Source organism: Leucoraja erinacea, chromosome 7 (genome assembly GCF_028641065.1).
Source record: "Leucoraja erinacea ecotype New England chromosome 7, Leri_hhj_1, whole genome shotgun sequence".
Taxonomy (NCBI): Eukaryota; Metazoa; Chordata; class Chondrichthyes; order Rajiformes; family Rajidae; genus Leucoraja; species Leucoraja erinaceus.
Window position 1 is genome coordinate 38077241 of NC_073383.1, and position 23679 is coordinate 38100919.

The 23679-nt window shown below is 45.2% G+C and overlaps 1 protein-coding gene across 1 annotated transcript in view; it reads right to left on the reverse strand.

Annotated features, from left to right (window-relative positions):
* bard1 (BRCA1 associated RING domain 1) overlaps positions 1–23275 on the reverse strand; it is a 190415-nt gene extending 167140 nt beyond the window's left edge. Inside the window, 4 exon segments of the mRNA XM_055638306.1 lie at positions 8650–8798; positions 21371–21427; positions 23143–23216; positions 23219–23275. Coding sequence (XP_055494281.1) covers positions 8650–8798; positions 21371–21427; positions 23143–23216; positions 23219–23260 — 322 coding nt within the window. The 5' untranslated portion in view covers positions 23261–23275.
* Between the last annotated feature and the right edge of the window lie 404 nt (positions 23276–23679).

Genomic DNA, 23679 nt, shown 5'->3' on the forward strand with positions numbered 1-23679 from the left:
CAGAACTTCTTGTTTAAGATGGGTTCTGCTGTTAGTCCACTAGAAGCTTCATCCGCAAGATTTTTCTTTGTGCTAACACATTTCCATTATGAAGCATTAGTAGCTTCCAATACAAAAGAGATTCTGTTTGCTACAAATGTCAAAAAACGTCTGTTCTCATTGTTGAAGTATTTAAGCACCGTAATACTATCAGTCCAGAAGATAAGATTCTTCCAGTTGAAGCTGTAGTTCTTTTTGCAGCATTAAGTCAACTTTAACAGCTAAGACTGCGGCAGTAAGTTCCAGTCTGGGAATTGTCATTTACTTCAATGGTGCCACACCTGGCCTTTCCCATTAAGAATGCGGCATATACTTTTTTGTCATCATTTTCCAGTCTTAGATATGAAATAGTACCGTAACCACTTTCACTGGCATCTGAAAAAGGATGCAACTGTGCACTTCTGATCTTACCAAAGCTTGTAGGCTTCATGCACCGGTCTACTTTGAATTCTGAGATCTTGTTGAGATCTGCTAACCATTCTGTCCATCGGTGAGAGGAAGTTTGCGTTATACTCTCATCCCATCCAAGTTTTTCCTTACAAAGATCCTGCAAAATCAACTTGGCTGGCACTATAAATGGTGCAAGAAATCCCAAAGGGTCATAAACAGAATCAATCACGGATAGGATACCCCTTCCAGTGCATGGTCGCTCTTGAATAGAGATTCTGAACTTGAACACATCTGTTTCAATGCACCAGTGCAGTCCCAATGCTCTTTTCATTGGCAGATTGTCTTTCTCCAAATCCAACTGTCTGGTCTCCTTGGCTCTATCATCTGGGGGAATGCTTTCCAATACAACACGGCTGTTGCTAATCCACTTGGAAAGTGTGATTTCTCCCTTGTTGCAGAGGGAGGTCAGATGTTTTACCATTTGAATTGCTTCCTGCTCCGCAGACATGGATTTTAAGCAATCATCCACGTAGAAATTATTCTTCAGTGTTTATCACTTCTTCTGGAAAGTGAGTTTTATTTTCCTCTGCGGTCTTCTTTCATGCAAAGTTCGCACAACTTGGTGATGACACTGCTCCAAAGAGATGTACCTTCATCCGGTATTCAAAGAGATCTTGTTGTGCATCACCATCAGGCCACCACAGGAATCGCAAGAGGTCAATGTGTTTTTCTGATACTTTGACTTGATGAAACATCGCTTTAATATCAGCCATCAAAGCAATCGGTTCTTGTCTGAATTTAACAAGAACCCCAATGAGTGAGTTGGTAAGGTCTTGCCCTTGTTGAAATTAGCAGTTAAGTGATGTTCCTTTGAAGACTGCAGCACAGTTAAAGACCACCCTCAAGGTCCCTTTCTTCGAGTGATACACTCCATGGTGCGGAATATACCAAAGCTCTCCATCACTTCGATTTAGTTGGTTTGTTGGTACCATTTCGGCATAATCATTGTCAATCATATCCTTTAGGAAAGACGTATATTCCTCATGAAATTTCGTATTCTTGCCAAACTTGCATTTCAGATTCTGGGTGCGTTGCTCTGCCATACGACGATTATTCGGCAGACTGTGTGAAAGGTAAGTCCGGACAATAGTGTCCTTCTATCATCTTTACTGAGTAGTTCATAATATCTAAGAACTTTAACTCTTCCCTGGACATTTCTTCAGATTCCTTACTGGTGCTTTCATTGAAGTCATGATTTTATTGCTTGATCAATAGCATTTCTAATTTACCAGTTGATATTTGATTAACAGCAGCAGCAGGGTAGTTCTTCTGGTTCCTGCTTTAGTTGTTCCTTCTCAAGGAGCCATAGATAACCCATCCTAGTAGGGTTTTCACAGCAAACTGTCCATCCCCTTGGCTCCTCAGTCTGTATAGGTTCTAAAACCTTCAAAGTATTTGTTCCGATATGTAGGTCGATACCAGAACTTATTTTAGGTATCTTCACATCCTTCAAGTAAGGCCATTGTTTCAAGTCCTCATGCCCGGGTATATTTTGATGACAAACAGGCATGGTCTCTCATGTGTAAACACCTCAGATATTGGTATAAAATTGTCTTCATCCAGACTAGATATTTCCATACATGCAATGTAATGACTAACGCACTCCTTCTCTTCATTCATGGTATGCAATAGAATCTTAACCTCTTCTCCTGTAATGTCCAGCCTTCTCATCAAGCTTTCTGTACAAAAGGTAGCCGAACTTCCATGATCCAAAAATGCATACGTTTGCAACACTGTATTCTCCTTGCTATTCCTTACCTGTACTGGTAAGATAGAGAAGATTCAGGTTTCTACCCCGGCCCCAATATGGGCAGTTATCTGAGGTGAGGTGACAGCATCACTAGTAGCTGGCTTCTCCTTCTGTTCTATTTGCTCCAGCTTCTTCTGCTCAGTGTGAAGTGCTTCAAGATGATCTTGCTTGCACTTATCACAAGTTATAGGACTCTTACAGCCTTTAAAAATGTGTCCTTTTTTCAAACATCCAAAACAGATTTCCTTCACAGTTTAGGGGTCACAGGGGGTCACAGTTTAAGGATATTGGGGAAATCTTTTAGGACTGAGATGAGAAAAACATTTTTTACACAGAGAGTGGTGAATCTCTGAAATTCTCTGCCACAGAATGTAGTTGAGGCCAGTTCATTGGCTATATTTAAGAGGGAGTTAGATGTGGCCCTTGTGGCTAAAGAGATCAGGGGGTATGGAGACAAAGCAGGTACAGGATACCGAGTAGGATGATCAGCCATGATCATATTGAATGGCGTTGCAGGCTCGAAGGGCCGAATGGCTTACTCCTGCACCTATTTTCTGTTTCTAAGTTTCTCCTTTAAGAAATCCATCTTTCCTTTATATTCCTTTTTCTTGAATTTCCGACGCCACCTATGGTGTGACCAACTTAGTTACATGAGAAGCAGAACCATCTTGGCTTAACAGTAGATGTATCTCCTTCCTTTTCACCTTTCGTTTCTGCAGGTATTACAGCGGTAACAAAGCCACTTTCCTGAGGTCCTGACCTTCCTTTTGTTTTAGTAAAGGTAAAACCTTTGACAGTTGCAATTGGTTTAGGATCGTGAATACTCCCATAGCGTAAATTTGACATTAACCGTTCTTCCTTTTCCATGAAATTCACCAGATCAGGAAGCAACGCTTCTCAATTCTCAATTTCCTCTATCAGACCTCCACTTTTCTCCATGTCTGTCGGGCATTTTTAGAATGATAGTTTTCATATTGCGTTCATTTCTTGCATGGAGTTGAGGTGTTTCTACGAGCTGCTACAACAACTTCTAAGAAATATTGCGAACTCCCACAATGCTTTCGCGTCTTCTGGCTTGATAGCTGTCCAAGCATAGGCTTTCTTCATGTATGCATTGGTGATCTAGCGCTCATTACCAAACTGTTCTTTGAGCAATTTTCTTGCCGTTCGATAGCCCTCACCGGCAGGCAGCCTCCGAGAACTTGCAACAAGCTCCTTTGGATATTCGCTTGTGTAATACTCCAGAAATTGTAAACTATTTTCATCATCAGTAGTTTTCCTCTCCACACCTCTCAAACTGGTCTATGAAAGTCTCATATCGCAAGGGATCACCATCGTACTTAACAATTTCCATTTGAGGTAAAGTGGAAGAGATATTATGTTGAGCTAGAGACTCGCTAATTCTCATTTGATTCCACATCAAATCACAGACTTCTTCTCTAAATCCCTCCTTGGTAAACATGCCTCTGAGAAGAATGCTGGTCTGGATAAGTTTTGTCACGAGTCCCTTGGCTAGATGTTCTTCCCAGACTAGGCCTCAATGTATCATAAACAGGCATCGGCGAATCTCGGCTTGCTCGAGCCTGTATATTAGGCCTCTGAAAAGAGTGCTGAGCTGCGTAGGTCTTATCACGAGCCTTAACAGATGGTCCAAAGATTATTTGCTTCGTTTTAACTACCTGTGGCTGAGATTGAGTTTTATCGACCATCCACTTACTCAGTGCTAGATTTGAATGGCGAGACCACTTATGCTGGTGGCTGTACATTTAATTCAGCTGATGTTTCCCTTTGAGCAGTTCTTTTTCTCAAATAAGAGCTCATCCCATCAGATACTTTAGAGCCGCCTCTTGAACCTTGGTCTTCCAGTATCTCAATCTTCGTCCTGGCTTCATCCAACTTTGTACCCAGTTCCAACTGTTCCTTCTCTCTTTAACTGCCTCAACCTCTTTCTTCATCTGTTCCGCACGTGCCTCGGCATCTCTCCTGGTCTGTTCCAACTGTTCTTCCTGTGCTTCAATCTTATGCTTTCTCGTCAAGGTGGCAACTTGTAACAAAAGAGCAGCCATAGTTGCTTCAGCTTCCATACGAGCAGTGGCCCTTGAAATTGAACTGGCTTCTGAACCAGACATGTCGATCTTCGTGTTCAAACGTTTGAGCTACTACCTTGTGGCATTATTTCTTGCTCAATTTCGACACGTTGTTGCATAGCATCTCCTACTATAGCATACGCGGTCCTTTGTTAAATTTCAGCCATCCATTTCTCTACATTGCCAACGATGCCGTTAAGATATTCCATCGCTTCTTGAAACCACAGATTTGGCTCTTTGCTTTCCTCCTCAAGGCAGTGATAGGCTCAGTAATAAGTGGTTTTGTGCAACTCAAGACGAGGTTGACTAGCCACCCATGATTAGATTTTACTTTTTCAGCATTCTGTTTAAGGCGCATGAGTTCATCCTGGATCTATTAAATGGATAACCTGCTTCTATAGCTTGTTTTTCTCCTTCTGGCATTTCTCCAGTAATGCAACACTGGCCTTTTCGGTGGGCTTCTTTGTTCGTTCGCTATATCATCTCTGTTCCGGCTCTTCTTCACCTGGCTTACATGTTGAATATTCCAAAGCTCCCTCTGGTGGCGCTCCTTCGCCTGGCTTACGTACTTCTTCTGGCTCCATGAATTAAACAGGTCTTGGCAGACTGCCAAATCTTCTAATAAGAGAAACAGGATTTCTTCAGTCTGCTTCTTCTTTACTGATAAACATTCAATAGTTATGGCATTACTTCGCGTTCATTCTGGTGCAGTGTTCCATAAACACCCGAAAGAATCAAAAAAAAAAACTGGACTTTCAGAAAACATCCAATTATTTTCTAAGTGACCAGTTTAGAAATGTGTCTTATCTCAGCTTCAAATCATACCAAGGCCGAGCACCTGGTAGTCCAGTCTTACTAGCTTCTTGGCTGCTTTCGAAAACAGAACTTGAACTTCTAATACATCTCTAGACTCTTTATCAGAGCCTGTAATTTCACTTTAAACGTGACAAATCAGTCGAACAATCCACAGCGGTAAGAAGCTGTTCTAATTAAAGCGTTCCAGCTTTCAAATTTACAGCATAATACAATAGCTGTTCATTACTCACGCTCTCGATCAGTTAAGTTTTCAATCTTCAGATAAGTCGCGTGGCTGTGTCAATTAATCTACCGGCAGGCTCTAAACCAATCTCTGGCAGAAATCTAGTTTCTTCAGTTTCTCTTCGACTGAACCAATCTTCAGTTCCACTTCTACGGAACCAGTTCTTCTGACAGTAATCTCTCAGAGATCCAGCCCAATCTTCTGTCCCTCTTCTATGGGACCAATCTTCTACCTCCTGGTAGTAAGGTAGCTTTCGACTCTAATGTAGTGACAGATTTTTATATTGTTTCAAGAATGAGTCCTTTAGTCACCATTTGAAGACAGGGGATCAGAAGATAATCAATACCCACCCACGAGCTCTCCACGAGACATTCAAAGCCGTCGAAAGATAAATCTTCCAAACACAGTCTCTTGATTAATAGTTTCTTTATTGTAGTAGTAAAAACAGGATCCTTTGAGCCAGCATCGCTATTCAATGTGATCATGGCTGATCATCCCCAATCAGTACCCCGTTCCTGTCTTCTCCCCATATCCCCCGACTCCGCTATTTTTAAGAGCCCTGTCTAGCTCTTTCTTGAAAGCATCCAGAGAACCTGCCTCCACCGCCCTCTGAGGCAGAGAATTCCACAGACTCACCACTCTCTGTGGGAAAAAGTGTTTCCTCGTCTCCATTCTAAATGGCTTACTCCTTATTCTTAAACTGTGGCATCTGGTTCTGGACTCCCCCAACATCGGGAACATGTTTCCTGCCTCGAGTGTGTCCAAGCCATTAACAATCTTTACAAGCCCTTAACAATCTTCCAAGCCCTTAACAATCGAAAAAGTATGATATTCATCCAAACTTCTTCTTATATAAGTACATTTTAATCTTACTCGTGGTCATACTCGTGCATGGTCGAAAGCCGTGACCTCCCTCCCCCATGCTTCTTCTAAACTAAACTAACTACTAGGGAGACTGCCCGAGAATCCCAGCTGCAAACACACCTCAGACTATGTATAAATCCCTCCCACATAATTGCAGGCCGATAAAATTTAAAGGCACTGGTTATAACATACTGAGTTAAGCTAAATGGCTACTACATCGCCTGCGACCCCTGTGACTAGCTACAGTTCCAAGGTCGCCAGCGAGCCACGGGTCTAGCTACAGTTCCAAGGTCGCCTGCGAGCCACGGGTCTAGCTGCAGTTCCCAGGTCGCCTGCGAGCCACGGGTCTAGCTGCAGTTCCCAGGTCGCCTGCGAGCCACGGGACTAGCTGCAGTTCCATTGTCCGGTCCCGGCGGCCGCTCGCAGCCACCCGAGCTACTGAGTGAGTTGCTGGCATGACCCCCGACCCCCTCCTTCTCAACGCTCCTGCCCTCCCTGCAAATTTACCCCTGGTGCCCCAGCCGTGCTGACCCGGGCCAGACTCATCACACGCAGTGGAAAGAACTCTATCCCCCAGCAGTGCTGTCCTTTTACAGCCACTGTACCGAGTGATAGCCAAGTGTATCTTTCTTGACATTCGGCCTCCAAGGCACATGTGTAGATAGTAAACAGGAAGGGAGAGAGGACTGTACCCCTGTGGGCCCCCTGTGTTGCTCACCACCATGTCCAAGACACAGTTCTGTAGCCTGACATATTGTGGTCGTCCAGTCAGGTAGTTTGTGATCCAGGATATTACCTTCGGCTGTCCTCAACTGTCTGTAACTAAATAGCGACCCCACTCCACGGCACTACGAGTTAAAAAGAACCATTCCGACCAAATTTCAGCATGTTGAAAATTTTTCCGCGACCTAGCTGAGGCCGCGAGTATGCGGGAACTTCCCTCGAGCATGAAGGAGAGTTCCAGTGCCGACCATGCTGCGAGTTTGAGGCGAGGGCAAACTCTTCTGAACTCGAGGATTCGGTCGCCGCAGTGGGACAGCCCCTTTAGTTAATCACACTCTCTTATTAAAATTTAAAGGGTAAAAATTAAATACCCTTCCATACAGACTTCAAATTGGGATATCGAACAAGCCAAGTCATTCCTCCTTATTTAACATTAAATCGGATAATTTGCATAATTAGACACCTGCAATTGCAAAATACAAAACGGCTCGATCTAGACACTAAGATGATTTGTAAAATATTTTTATCTTTATAACATTAAATGTAATTTTTTGCAAAAGTAATATCTCTATAATACTAAAAGTCTAGTGTGTGTGTGTGTGTGTGTGTGTGTGTGCGCGCACGCGCGCGTGAGAATATCTGGTTAATTCCTCTTTTCTTCCAAACGCTAGGCCACAGTCATCCCATTTTCAAAATCCTTCTCACATTTTCTCGTCAAGGCGATAAACATCTTCCCGTCGTATTTCTGCCTATATTTCCGAAGTTAATAATCGTTTAAAGTTTTAAAAACAGCCCGAAAACTCACCCATTTTGGGAAAATAATCTGAGTGACGTCACAATGCACTCGCAAGGCAGGACAGGACACTCCAGGAGAGAGGGGCAAAGTCGAGTTCCAGGCCCTGGCGCTGCTCTACGAACTGGGTAGGTCCTAGGGCAGGGAATGGGAGTGAGGGGAGGAGGGTGAGGGAAATGAGGAGGGAGGAGATGGAGTGGGGGGGGGGGGGTGGTAAAGGGAGATGGGGGGGGTGGGGGGGATGGAGATGGAGAGGGGTGGAGGAGGGATATGACCCCCCTCCCTATCTACCCTCACCCTCCCTCTCTACCCCCTCCCTCTCTAACCCCCTCCCTCACCCCCCCCCTCCTCTCTCCCCCCCTCCCTCTACCCATTCCCTTTCTGCCCCTCTCCCTCTCTACCCCCCTCCCCATCCCTCTCTACACCACTCCCCTCCCTCTCTAACCCCTCCCCCTCTGCCGTCCCCCCCCCCTGCCCCCCGCGTCTCCCCCCCCCCCCCCCCTCCCTCCCTCTCTAGGGATTGAAGAGGGAGGGTGAAGAGGAGGAGGAGGAGGGAGTGCTGGGGGATGAGGAGAAATGAGCCACATCTGTGCAGTTGGGCGCTATGAGTGAGTGGTGCAATATTGCATCGGGGGAAACGGGTGAGTGGTGGATTCTTGCGTTGGGGGAGCAGACCGGGTCTGCACTTGGTCTAGTATTATTTTAAACGTTTTCTAATTTTACGCATGTTGGTAGTTTAATAATATTTTGATTACAGAGCTGTATTTGTAAAGAAAAACTAATATGAGAGAAAATTTCAAACAACCTGGGCAAAGTCAAACAACCTGGGCAAATAGCAGAATCAAGGTTACTTTTTCCAAAAGTATCTCATTATCAGACTGCCATTCCAAAGTTAAAACCTTACCTGGAGAGCCTTTGTTATTCAAGAGATCTTGAAGTTGGCTGCATAAGTGGGCAATATTGTGCAGCTGTCGATTTGGCTGCAGATCTTTCACCCATGCTGGGGCATGACATACTGGACATCCATTCCCAAGAGAATCAGCAACGCAAACACTGTAAAGCAGCAAAGACTTCTATTATATAAACATCATCACTCTTTATTAGAACACTGACATTTTTCTTTCTTTTCCTGATCTTTCACAAAAATCATAACAGCTCTCATTACCCAACTGAAAGAGAAGCCAGACGACTTATTTTTACCCAAATATTGCTTTGTCACCTCCCAAGTGATTTTTTTGTCCCAGGATTATTAGCCTGGTAGCTATTCTTTTGGTCCAAGCGAGAACACCTTGATTCTAATCAGTGCCAACCTAACGACTGGGAAAGAGCTGGCTGAAATTAAAAGAAATACTGCAAACATCTTTAAAACAAAAACAAAAAGATCTGATAGTGTACACAATAAAATTGAGTAGGGCATGGTCAAGTCTGCAAGCCATTCAATATTATCATGGCTAATTTGGCTCAGACTTCAAGTTAAGTCAAGTTTATTCGTCACATACACATACGAGATGTGCAGTGAAATGAATAGTGGCAATGCTCACGGACTTTGTGCAAAAAACAAACAAACAACCAAGCAAACTACAAACAGAATGGAACAGAATCACATATTCTTTTACATATTAAATATTGTGGGCGGAAGGAAAAAGGGGAAAAAAAACAGCAATTTACAAGAAAGCAGTATAATGGTACAGTAAAGGTTACACAGAAAAGCTGGAGAAACTCAGCGGGTGCAGCAGCATCTATGGAGCGAAGGAAATAGGCAACGTTTCGGGCCGAAACCCTTCTTCAGACTGATCAGGGGTGGGGGTGGGTGGGGACAAGAAAGGGAAAAGGAGGAGTAGCCGGAAGGCTGGAAGGTGGGAGGAGACAGCAGGGGAGCTGAGGAAGGGGAGGAGACAGCAAGGACTAACAGAATTGGGAGAAGTCGATGTTCATGCCCCCGGGATGCAGACTCCCCAAACGGAATATGAGGTGCTGTTCCTCCAATTTCCGGTGCTGCTCGCTGTGGCCATGGAGGAGACCCAGGACAGAGAGGTCGGAGATGGAGTGGGAGGGGGAGTTGAAGTGCTGAGCCACCGGGAGGTCAGCTTGGTTATTGCGGACCGAGCGGAGGTGTTCGGCGAAACGATCGCCCAACCTCCGCTTGGTCTCACCGATATAGATCTGCTGACATCTAGAGCAGCGGACGCAATAGATGAGGTTGGAAGAGATGCAGGTAAACCTCTGTCGCACCTGGAACGATTGCTTGGGTCCCTGAAAGGAGTTGAGGGGGGAGGTAAAGGGACAAGTGTTGCATCGGCTGCGGCCGCAAGGGAAAGTGCCCGGGGAGGGGGTGGACCGAGAGGGAAGGGAAGAATTGACAAGGGAGTTATGGAGGGAGCGGTCTTTGTGGAAGGCAGATATGGGGGGAGATGGGAAGATGTGGCCAGTAGTGGGGTCACGTTGGAGGTGGCGAAACTGACGGAGGATTATTTTTTGTATGTGATGGCTGGTGGGGTGAAAGGTGAGGACTAGGGGGACTCGGCCCTTGTTGCGAGTGCGGGGATGGGGAGAGAGAGCAGTGTTGCGGGGTATGGAAGAGACCCTGGTGCGAGCCTCATTTATGGTGGAGGAGGGGAACCCCCGTTCCCTGAATAGTGAGGACATTTCAGATGTCCTGGTGTGGAACGCCTCATCCGTGGAGCAGATACGGCGTAGACGGAGGAATTGGGAGTAGGGGATGGAGTCCTTACAGGAAGCAGGGTGGGAAGAAGTGTAGTCCAGATAGCCATGGGAGTCAGTGGGTTTATAGTGTATGTCGGTTAGAAGTCTATCACCTGCAATGGAGATAGTGAGGTCAAGGAATGGTAGGGAAGTGTCGGAGATGGTCCAGGTGTATTTCAGTGCCGGGTGGAAATTAGTGGTGAAGTGGATGAAGTCAGTCAGTTGTGTGCGGGTGCAGGAGGTGGCACCAAAGCAGTCGTCGATGTAGCGGAGGTAGAGGTTGGGGATGGGGCCCTGGTATGTATTGAACAAGGATTGTTCGACGTAACCTACAAATAGGCAGGCATAGCTGGGGCCCATGCGTGTGCCCATAGCTACGCCTTGTATTTGGAGTAATGGTACAGTAAAGTTAGTCCCTGGTGAGATAGGAGTTTATAGTCCTGATGGCCTCTGGGAAGAAACTCCTTCTCAACCTCTCCATTCTCACAGCATGGCAACGGAGGCGTTTGCCTGACCGTAGCAGCTGGAACAGTCCGTTGCAGGGTGGAAGGGGTCTCCCATGATCTTATTGGCTCTGGAGTTGCACCTCCTGATGTATAGTTCCTGCAGGGGGGCAAGCAAAGCTCCCATAGTGCGTTCGGCTACACTACTCTCTGCAGAGCCTTCTTGACCTGGGCAGAGCAATTCCCAAACCAGATTGTAATATTTCCGGACAAGATGCTTTCCACCGCCGCTGAGTAGAAGCACTGGAGGATCCTCGGAGACACTCTGAATTTCCTCAATTGCCTGAGGTGGTAAAGGCGCTGCCTTGCCTTATTCACGAGTGCTGCAGCGTGTGATGTCCATGTCATATCCTCAGACATGTGGACTCCCAGGTATTTAAAACAGCTCACCCTATCCACAGTATCCTCATTTATCCTCAATGGTGTGTACGTCCTCGGATGATGTGCCCTCCTAAAGTCCACGATCAGCTCCTTAGGTTTTTTAATGTTCAAGAGGAGGCTGTTGTCCTGACACCAGAGTGCCAGATCAGCCACCTCCTCCCGGTAGGCCTTCTCATCGTTGTCCTCTTTTCTGCAATTTCTCCATCACCCTCGATTCCCCAATATTTCAAAATGTATCTACATCCTCTTTAACTGCATCCAGTAATCTAGCCTTCTCTGTGCTGAGGGAGTGAAGCACTATTTACAACCGCTGCAGAAGATACCAATGCTCCTCACTTTTAAGTGATCCTCTCTAGAGCTTGTTATAATGTCTCTCGTTCGACATTCTTCTGTTAGTAATAACATCTTAATAGCATTAACCCTAACAAGAAATACCCAATTTTCCAGACTCATTGATTTCGATGTGATAATCAGTCTGCAATGCTTGCTAAATCACTTCCACCAATATTGCAGGTATTATCACATGCATCAGCCTCTTATGTGGCATGTGTCAAATGTCTGCTGGAAATCCAAACACTGACAAGTTCACCTCTATTGACTCTGCATGTTACATCCTTGAAGAATTCCAGTAAATGTCAAACATTATTTGACATTTTTGCCTTTTTTCATTAAATCATGTTGATTTGCTTTGATTACATTGTTTTTATAAATGATAGAAAAAAATCCCTCTTTGTGCAGATAATCTTAAAAAATAAATTTATGTATTGCAATGGAAAAGGAAGGAAAATGCATGTATTCATTTTAGCATGAAAACTAGATACAAAGCAAGGTGAGAAAGACAGAGCCAGGAAACAAGGTCATCAGCAAAATTCTCAAGATATGAACTAATGAACTACAGTAAACCCACCGGGAGGGCGTGGGATGGTGTCCAATGTTGCCGATTGTCCATTATAACCGACAGAGCAGATGAGGGGAGGGCAAGAGGAGGGTAAATTTTATCTCAAGGTCAGGAGGGAAGAAAAGTGGTGTTGGGTTTGGGAGGGGAGCGGGTTAAACAAGTGGGAATTCACAGGCCGGTGAACCGTAGAGCCCCATGGCCCCACACGCAGTGCACCAGGGATGTGTCCAGTACTCACGCCGCCTTCATGCTGCTCGTTCTCTCTACTCCCACAATCGGAAGTACGTCACGTGGCGCCAGCTCATTGAGTAACTGGTGGAAGTGGGGGGTGTTGCAAAAGGAGCCTCAGCGATAGCCAAAATCCACTACAAAGAGGCCCGTTATTGCGAGTGTTTACTGCGAGCGAGGAGCATGCAGAAGATATCTCACCTGATGTGTGAGTGGACACACATCTGCCTATACCAACAGCAACCTTAATTGCTAAAAATGGTATGGTTTATTACAGTATTAAGAAAGATCTCATAGCTCAGTGTCAAATCTCATACCTGATGCCTTGTTATATAGAAACATAGAAAAATAGGTGCAGTAGTAGGCCATTTGGCCATTCAAGCCAACACCACTATTTAATATTGTTATGGCTGATCATCTAAAATCACTACCCTGTCCTGTTTTTTCCCCATATCACTTGATTCCTTTAGCCCCAAGAGATAAATCTAACTCTCTCTTGAAAATATCCAGTGAATTGGCCTCCACTGCCTTCTGTGGCAGAGAATTCCACAGATTCACAACTCTGAGTGAAAAAGCTTTTCCTCACCTCAGTCCTAAATGGCCTACCCCTTATTCTTAAACTGTTACCCCTGGTTCTCCTCCAACATCAGGAACATTTTTCATGCATCTAGCCTGTCCAATCTAAGAATTTTGTATGTATCTATAAGATCTCCTCTCATCCTTCTAAATTCCAGTGAATACAAGCCCAGTCGACACATTCTTTCATCATATGACAGTCCCGCCATCCCGGGAATGAACCTGGTGAATCTACGTTGCACTCCCTTAATAGCAATAATGTCCTTCCTCAAATTAGGAGCGCAAAATTACACACAATACTCCAGGTGTAGTCTTGCTCCAAAACTTGCTCCAAAATGCAAATCCTCTCGCATGAAAGCTTTCTTCACTGCCTGCTGTACCTGCATGCTTACTTTCAGTGACTGATGCACAAGCACACCCAAGTCTCGTTGCATCTCCACTTTTCCTAATGTGACACCATTCAGATAATAATCTGCCTTCCTGGTCTTGCCTCCAGTGGATAACCTCACATTTATCCACATTATACTGCATCTGCCATGCATCTGCCCACTCGCCCAACCTATCCAAGTCATGCTGCAGCCTCATAGCTTCCTCCTCGCAGTTCACAATGCCTACACCACATCCCCTGGCTCTCCCTTATCCATTCTGCTTGTTACATCCTCAAAAAATTCCATAAGATTAGTCGAGCATGATTACCCCTTCAAGCATCCATGCTGACTTTGACCAATCCTGTCACTGCTTTCCAAATGCATTGCTATAACATCTTTATTAATTGACTCAAGCATCTTCCCCACCACCGATGAAAGGCTAATTGGTCTATAAAATTTCCCGTTTTCTCTCGCCCTCCTTTCTTAAAAAGTGGAGTTACATTGGCTACCATCCAGTCCACAGGAACTGATCCAGTCGAGAGAACATTGGAAAATGATTGCCAATGCATCCACGATTATACTGAGAATTATCTGAGGGTTTCACATGCAACATTTTTAAGAAAAGCGGGAGAGAGAAAACGGGGAATTATAGACCAGCTAGCCTGACATCAGTGGTGGGGAAGATGCTGGAGTCAATTATAAAAGATGAGATAACCGCACATTTGGATAGCAGTAACAGGATCGGTCCGAGTCAGCATGGATTTACAAAGGGGAAATCATGCTTGACTAATCTTCTGGAATTTTTTGAAGATGTAACTAGGGACAAGGGAGAGCCAGTGGATGTAGTGTACCTGGACTTTCAGAAAGCGTTTGATAAGGTCCCACATAGGTGATTAGTGGGAAAAATTATGGCACATGGTATCAGGGGTAGAGTGCTGACATGGATAGAGAAGTGGTTGGCAGACAGGAAACAACGAGTAAGGATTAACGGGACCATTTCAGAATGGCAGGCAGTGACTAGTGGGGTACCTCAAGGCTCGGTGCTGGGACCGCACCTGTTTACAATACACATCAATGATTTGGATGAAGGGATTCAAAGTAACATTAGCAAATTTGCAGATGACACAAAGCAGGGTGGCATTGTGAACTGTGAGGAGGATGCAATGAGAATGTAGGGTGACTTGGACAGGTTGGGGGAGTGGGCAGATGCATGGCAGATAAAGTTTAATGCGGATAAATGTGAGGTTATCCACTTTGGTAGCAAAAACAGGAAGGCAGATTACTATCTAAATGGCGTCAAGTTGGGAATAGGGGAAGTACAATGGGATCTGGGTTCCTTGTATATCAGTCTATGAAAGTAAGCAAGCAGGTACAGCAGGCAGTGAAGAAAGCGAATGGCATGTTGGCCTTTATAACACGAGGAATCGAATACAGGAGCAAAGAGATCATTCTGCAGTTGCACAGAGCCCTAGTGAGACCACACCTGGAATATTGTGTGCAGTTTTGGTCCCCTAATTTGAGGAAGGACATTCTTGCTATTGAGGGAGTGCAGCGTAGGTTTACAAGGTTAATTCCCGGGATGGCGGGACTGTCATATGCTGAGAGAATGGAGCAGGTGGGCTTGTACACTCTGGAGTTTGGAAGGATGAGAGGATATCTGATTGAAACATATAAGATTGTTAAGGGCTTGGACACACCAGAGGCAGGAAACATGTCCCCGATGTTGGGGGAGTCCAGAACCAGGGGCCACAATTTAAGAATAAGGAGTAAGCCATTTAGAACGGAGACAAGGAAACACATTCTCTCACAGAGAGTGGTGAGTCTGTGGAATTCTCTGCCTCAGATGGCGGTGGAGGCAGGTTCTCTGGGTGCTTCCAAGAGAGGTATATAGGGCTCTTACAAATAGCAGAGTCAGGGGATACGAGGAGAAGGCAGGAACCGGGTACTGATTGAGGATGATCAGCCATGATCACATTGAATGGCGGTGCTGGCTCGAAGGGCCAAATGGCCTACTCCTGCACCTATTGTCTATTGTCTAACCGCTTTTGAGAATGGCTCGTGTAGTGGAAAACAATGGGCTACCATGCAACTAAATACAAGTAATAATTATCAGCTGATTTCATGTCTCTCCCTAGCTGAGGTAAGTAGGAAAGTTGAAAGGGGTGCCAAGATCCTTCAATTCTGCAGCATTAATATTTCGTGAAAAAAAACAGGTCATATCATATTTCTTAGCATCTCTGTAATTTATATTTAATTTGGAAAAAGCAGCTGAGTAAGCAATGAGTGGCTATCATAGTTGGGTCCCATTTGAATTTTGTAAATGAAGATATTGTCTGGAGCCCTAGCAAATCCAAATCCATCCTTTCTCTAATCTCTAAGCAAATAATTGCAATGTCTGGGACCATATTTCTACAGACTGTTAGACGTCTTTTGTAAAGTGAACCTAATTATCATTCCTACCAGGTGCAACTTCTAAATTAATGTTTTTTATTCAAGATAGCAAAATGAATATAATTTTATTTATTCCATAAAAGAGATGAAAATATGTTTTCATCAAAATTGCATCCAACAACAAAGAAAATAAACAATCAGTTGACTGCTGCTCTGGGAGGAAGACTTCAGGGTCATTATGCTTCCACATAAGACGTACTGAATGCCTTTCCTCAGCAACAATCAATGTGACCATCAGAAAAAGATGTCAGGCAATTGATTAGACGTCCTCTTTAAAATATTGCCAAGCCAGAACCATTGATCAAACTTGCAATTCCTGACCTGTTCTTGCCAACTATAGATAACCTAAAATCACAAAAAGTAAATGACTAGATTCCATAATTTTAGAGATCAGTCATCTGTCAATATCAATGTGGCCTTCCTACTCTCCAACAGTGCACTTCATTGACAGTAAAGTATCCTGTGACATCCCAAGGCCATGATCAGTACTTTCGGGTTTTTTTTCTTTAAATGTAGAAAACTTTGGCAATGGTAAAGACACAAACATTGCAACAATCTTTAAAGAGCTTTGGAAATTACTGTGGATAAATGACACTGGTTGTTAGGCATCTAAATATAAATTGAGAGGCCCAAGTAACCAATTATATTGAGAACAACCAACATACAAAGTACCAACATACAAAGTACTTTAGAAGTACATCAAATATTAATTTACCAGCAAGCACTGTTCTGTATTTCAAGATTAATAAAAAAAAATCCAAATATTTGTTTTCCAACAATTATTTTGAAATTGTGACACAGACTTTTGAAATATTTAAATTATCTGGACTGTACCTTATCTGCTTGGTGGAAACGTACTTGTGGAAATTTATTTGAGATAAGACCCTTCTCTTGACTGAAGCTCTTCTTGTGCTGAACAGCATTCTGGGCTGAATTAGGTACCTGCTAACATGACCTTCCTTGACCACTTCTAATTTTACTATAAAAGAAACAAAATGCTGGAGTAACTCAGAGGGTCTTGCAGCATCTTGAGAGTGATAGAGAGGTGATGTTTTAGGTTGAAGTCCTTCTTCAATCTGCAGGTGGGGGGGGGGGGGGGGGGGGGGGGGAAGAAAGCTGGAAATGAGACAGGACAAAGTCTGGCAAGCTATAGGTGGATACAGGTGAGGGGGGGTTTTGATAGGCAGATGGCTGGACAAAGGCCAGAGATAAAAAGACACAAAGGTATGAGGTAAGGATAGAAGTGCAAATTGAGAATCCGGAGCAAGGAATATAGGTGGAAAGGTAATGGGGAGAAATGGGTGCACATCAAGGTGCGGCACAGCGAAGGGGGGGGTGTTTAAAGTTAGGTACCTAAAATTGGATAATTCCAATGTTCATACCAGTAAGTTGTAAGCTACTCAAGTGGAATATGAGAAGCTGTCCTCCAGTTTGCATAGGTGAGGGCTCCATCTATGACAGTAAAGGGGATTTCACGTTTTCAAAAGAAGACATCTTATATGTAGGTATTCACCTCTCCTCACCTGGTTCCACATCATTTGCCTGCCCATGACTCACCCCTCCCTCTCACACCTTCTTATTGGCTGTCTACCCTCAGTTCTGATGCAGAGTCACAACCCGAAAATGCCCAGTCAAATGACAGTGAGGCATCACTCCTGGACGAGCCCAATGAAATCTATGCACACTTTGATAGGGAGAACACTAATGTGCCTTCTGGCTCCCATGGCATTGCAATCTCAGTCACCAAGGCCGACATCAGAAGATCCTTTATGAAGTTGAACCTTCGGAGGGTCTGGACCTGATTGCGTACCTGGTCGAGACCTCAAAACCTGCAAGGACCAACTGGCTGGTCCAACCTCTCTTTACTGAGGTCTGAGGTTCCCATCTGCTTTAAAAGGGCATTAATAATACCGGTGCCCAAGATTAGGATGACATGCCTCAATAACTACCAACTAGTGGCACTAACATCTAAGTTGATGAAGTGCTTTGAGAGGTTGGTTATGGCACATGTCAACCCCTACATCAGCAAAAAACCCACTACAATTTGCCTACAGCCACAACAGATCAACCGGGAATGCAATATTGTTGGCTTTCCACTGGACCACTTGGACAATCAAGCTGTTATTCATAGAATACAAGAGAATACAATTGTGCGTTCAACACCATCATCCCCTTCAAACTTGTTAGCAAGTTTAGGGAACCAGGTCTCTGCACAAGGCTTTGCAACTGAATTCTTGACTTCCTCATTAACAGAACAAAATCAGTATGAATTGGCAACGACACTTCCTCCTCAATAACAAGGGCATCGCAAAGCTGTGTGCTCAGCCCCCTGCTCTACTCACTCTATACTCATGACTGCGTAGCTGGACACAGTTCCAACTCCATCTTTAAATTCGCTAACGACACCAGTTGTTGAACGAATTATGGCCAATGATTAGTCAAAGCATGGGAGGAAGATCGATCGTCTGACTGAATGGTGCCAGAACAACTTTGCTCTCAACGCCAGTAAAACCAAGGAACTGATTGTTGACTTAAGAAGAGGAAGGCTGAGGATCCACAAAGTTTTCTTGATTGACGGGTCAGTGCTGGAGAGTGTCAACAACAAGACGTTCTTGGACATCTCTGAAGATCTGTCCTGGACCCAGTATATTGATGCAATCATGAAGAAAGCCCTTCAACACCTCTACTTGCTTTGAGGTTTGAGTAGATTCAGTATGTCGACGAATACTCTGTTGAACTTCTAGAGGTTCATGGCAGAGAGCATATTGACTGCTTGCATCAGGGGCTGCTTCAGCAACTCAAACGCCCAGGAATGAAGATCACAAAAAGTGGCAAACACTGCCCGGTCTATCGTGGGTACTGACCATCCCACCAACAAAGGGATCTATAGGAGGCGCTGTCTCAAACAGCAGCCAGCATCATTAAGGACCCACATCAATCTGGCCATGCTCTCATTTAACACTTGCCATCGGGAAGCTGGTATAGGAGTTTGAAAACTGTGACATCCAGGTTTAGGAACAGCTTCTTCCCAACAACCATCAGGCTGTTGAACATTACGAACTTCAACTAAACTCCAAACCATTAACATCCTTGGATGCACCATGGAATTTAGGCTTTGTTATGTTTTTTGAATGATATTGGCTTTTTTATTTATTGAACTTTTTTTCCTGTTTGTTCATTATATCATCTATTGAGTACTGTGCTTACAAACCTGTTGATCTGCTGCAACTGAAATGTAGTTATTCTGTTTTAGTACATATGATAATAAAACACTCTTGACAACTATGTCTTTGCCTCTAGATGCTGCTCGATCCGCTAAGTTCCTCCTGCACTTTGGGGTTTTGTTAACTCCAGACCATAAAATCTGAATTTTCGTGTGTCTATTTACATTGTGTGGTCCTCAATATCACACTGAATGAATTGAATTAGCTGAAAACTGCCATTTGTGTGGTGTGTAAGAAGGAACCGCAGATGCTGGTTTAAACTGAACATAGACACAAAGAGCTGGAGTACCTCAGCGGGGCAGGCAGCATCTCCGGAGAGAAGGAAGGGTGACGTTTCGGGTCGAGACCCCTCTTCAGACTGGTTAGGGATAAGGGAAACAAGAGATATAGACGGTGATGTGAAGAGATAAAGAGCAATAAATGAAAGATATGCAAAAAAGTAATGATGATAAAGGAAACAGGCCATTGTAAACTGTTTGTAGGGTGAAAATGAGAAGCTAGCGCGACTTGGGTGGGGGTGGGATAGAGGGAATACCGGGGCTACCTGAAGTGAGAGAAATCAATATTCATACCACTGGGCTGTTAGCTGAGATGTTGTTCCTCCAATTTGCGTTTAAATTGGGGTAGTTGAATAAGCTGATAAGGATCATCCACTCAACATTTCTGATTGAAGATGGTTTGAAATGTATCAGCCATGTAATCTGTACTCGGGTGCTAGTCCTAGCATCACCAAGGATTAGCATTAAATAACTTTTCAAATGTCACTTTCACAAAATGCTTCACTCAATATAAATACTTTGAAGATGTAATCACTGCAGCATTGTACGAGGCATGGCGGCCAATTAGCACAGCAAATGACTACAAACAGCAATGTACAAATAATCATATAATGTTTTAGCAACAATGAATTGGGTACAAATATTGGCCAGATTATTATTCTTTAATACAGACTTCCAAGAGGGATTTCAAGTGCGTTCATGTAATTTTATCCAGATTAAAGCAGGTGCCAGACCACCATTTGTATAATATCAATGGTGGACCTGTACTATAACCAAGCTACATGAGCCTGAGAGACTTGATATTCTAAAGACAACACCACCAAGAGTGCCACACACTCTCAGCATTGCACTAAACTGTCAACCTACATTTTCTACTCAAATCTATGAAGTGGGACTTGAACTCTGAATAAATGTCCCACCTTCCACTGCTATTTAAATGTCCACCAATATAGATTGGACATGATAGGACATTGAAGACCTATTTACTAATCTTCGTTCAATGGCATCTTATGCTTGCAGTAACTTGAAAAAAAATCAACAATATCTTTACCAGTAAGTTTTTATTCGTCAGTAGTTAGTTTGTGACAGTACACTCAATGGGATGTTCAACACATAATTGACAGTACACTTAATGGGTGGCAGTGTGAACTGTGAGGAGGATGCTATGAAAATGCAGGGTGACTTGGACAGGTTGGATGAGTGGGAAGGTGCAGTTTAATGTGGATAAATGTGAGGTTAACAGGAAGACAGATTATTATCTAAATGCCGTCAAGTTGGGAAAAGTGGAAGTACAATGGGATCTGGGCATCCTTATTCATCAGTCAATGAAAGTAAGCATGCATGTACAGCAGGCAGTGAAGAAAGTGAATAGCATGTCGGCCTTCATAACAAGAGGAGTTGAGTATAGGAGCAAAGAGGTCCTTTTGCAGTTGTACAGGGCCCTAGTGAGACCACACCTGGAGTATTATGTGCAGTTTGGGCCTCCAAATTTGAGGAAGGACATTCTTGCTATTGAGGGAGTGCAGCGTAGGTTCACACGGTTAATTCCCGGGATGGCGGGACTGTCATATGCTGAGAGAATGGAGCGGGTGAGCTTGTATACTCTGGAATTTAGAAGAATGAGAGAGGATCTTACTGCAACATATAAGATTATTAAGGGTTTGGACACACTAGAGGCAGGAAACATGTTCCCAATATTGGGGGAGTCCAGAACCAGGGGCAACAGATTAAGAATAAGGGGTAAGGCATTTAGAACGGAGATGAGGAACACGTTTTCACACAGAGAGTTGTGAGTCTGTGGAATTCTCTGCCTCAGAGGGCAGTGGAGGCCGGTTCTCTGGATAGTTTCAAGAGAGAGCTAGATAGGGCTCTTAAATATAACAGAGTCAGGGGTTATGGGGAGAAGGCAGGAACGGGGTACTGATTGTGGATGATCAGCCATGATTACATTGAATGGGGGTGCTGGCTCGAAGGGCTGAATGGCCTACTCCTGTACCTATTGTCTATTGTCTTACCAGCAAAACACATGCTCACAGCCTCCAAGACAGACAGGCTCCTGAAGCAGCTTGCAACTGAAATACAGAAACACAATGATCAAAAACTCATTCAACAACAAAAAACATACATACATCCCATCAGGACCAACCACACACAAATTTATAAGTAGAAATATATCACAAGCACTGAAAATTATTGCAAAACAATGTTATACACTTAGCAACATAATGGCCATACCACATGGGATGCTTTTTACAACCTTACTGTTATACAAATTCCCTGAAGGGACAACGCTGAGCAGAACAGGAGAGTGGTTTAAAAAATAAACACCATGCACAATAAACATAAAGTAACTGTTCTTTCTCGAGCAGACTCAGTATCTGCTACTTCCCCCGTCCAGTCAGTGACTCCCTGTCCCCTAGTCTAGCCGGTGAGCCTAGTGCCCCCCCCCCCCCCCCCCCCCCCTGCCTCCACAGGCCACCCAGTAACCTGTCTGGACACCCAGTGACCTGAACCCATCTACTCCATTCAATCAGTAACCCCTGTCATCTCTGTTGACCCAGTGACATCCCCCACCACCATTACCCAGGGATGCCTCCTAGTCAGTAACCTCCGGCCACTCAGTAGATCACGGGTATCTCCTCCACCTTTTCGAGTGATCCCAATTCACTTCCTCTTAAGGTGTCCACAGTGACCCCTCCTACCTTTTGTTCACTGTGACTAGCCAGCCCCTCCATTCATTCAATGATGTCCACAACCGCCTTGTGACCCTTTCCAAGTGTATTCATCTCCTCAGATCACACAATGACACTTTCCCTTAGCCAGTCACCTGCTTCCTATGTTCACCCAGTAACCACCTTCTCGTTTTTTTAAACTCTCATCTTGTGATCCCCACCCATCTCATTGAAGCACCTACTGACCCCGGCACACCCTCAGCACATCTAGTAGCCCCACCATGGGCAGTCAGTGAACCCCCACTTTCCCTGCCAGCGACTCCACCCAGTTCTTCCGTTTACTCAGACTCTTCCCCCCCACCCCCCCCACCCAGTAATAACCATATAACAATTACAGCACGGAAACAGGCCAGCTCGGCCCTTCTAGTCCGTGCCGAACACTTATTCTCCCCTAGTCCCATCTACCTGCACTCAGCCCATAACCCTCCATTCCTTTCCTGTCCATATACCTATCCAATTTATTTTTAAATGATAAAATCGAACCTGCCTCCACCACTTCCACTCGAAGCTCATTCCACACAGCTACCACTCTCTGAGTAAAATGTTCCCCCTCATGTTACCCCTAAACATCTGTCCCTTAATTCTCAAGTCAGGTCCTCTTGTTTGAATCTTCCCTACTCTCAATGGGAAAAGCTTAATCCCTTCCCAAACAGAAATTGACATCTCTTCCAGAGACCCCCTTCCTGCTTACCAGGTCCACCCAGCGACAGCCATGCCGCCGCCACCCCACCCCAAGCTCACTAGTTATGGCCTCTTAGGGCTAACGGAATCAAGGGATATGGGGAGAAAGCAGGAACGAGGTACTGATTTTTGATGATCAGCCATGATCATATTGAATGGATGTGCTGGCTCGAATGGCCTACTGCCGCAACTATTTTTCATGTTTCTACTAGCCCACTCAGTAATCCGGCCCACTTCCCCAACCACTGTGACAGCCCCTTGGCGGGTCCAGAGCGATAATCCCCTCCCTCCTTCCCGGTGCACAGTGAGGGTCTGCAGTCGAAAGGTGGCCACGACCTGACCCCGGTCGCCCGAGATGCCCAAACGGGAGTTACCAGCTGGAGCACTGCAGCATCTGCTGAAGCGCGGCCACAGCCTGGCCAGTCCGAGCCCACGAATGAGTCTGAGTCTGAGTCTGAGTCTGAGTCCGGGCCCAGCATCACGCTCCGACATGGTGAACCCGTCCAACTTCAGCGCTCGCGCCAAAACTCTGAGCGGGTAGAGGGCGGGGACTCCCCGTTGACGAGTGACGCAAGGGGTGGAGACAGCGGGAGAGACGGGGACAGCCCGGGGAGGGGGGGGAGAGCGAGGCCTCTGGGCCGGGGCGGAGCCTACACCACAGGCTGCCGGGGGAGGGCGAGGCCTCTGGGCCGGGGCGGAGCCTACACCACAGGCTGCCGGGGGAGGGCGAGGCCTCTGGGCCGGGGCGGAGCCTACACCACAGGCTGCCGGGGGGAGGGCGAGGCCTCTGGGCCGGGGCGGGGGGGAGGGCGAGGCCTCTGGGCCGGGGCGGAGCCTACACCACAGGCTGCCAGACGGGGGGAGGGCGAGGCCTCTGGGCCGGGGCGGAGCCTACACCACAGGCTGCCAGA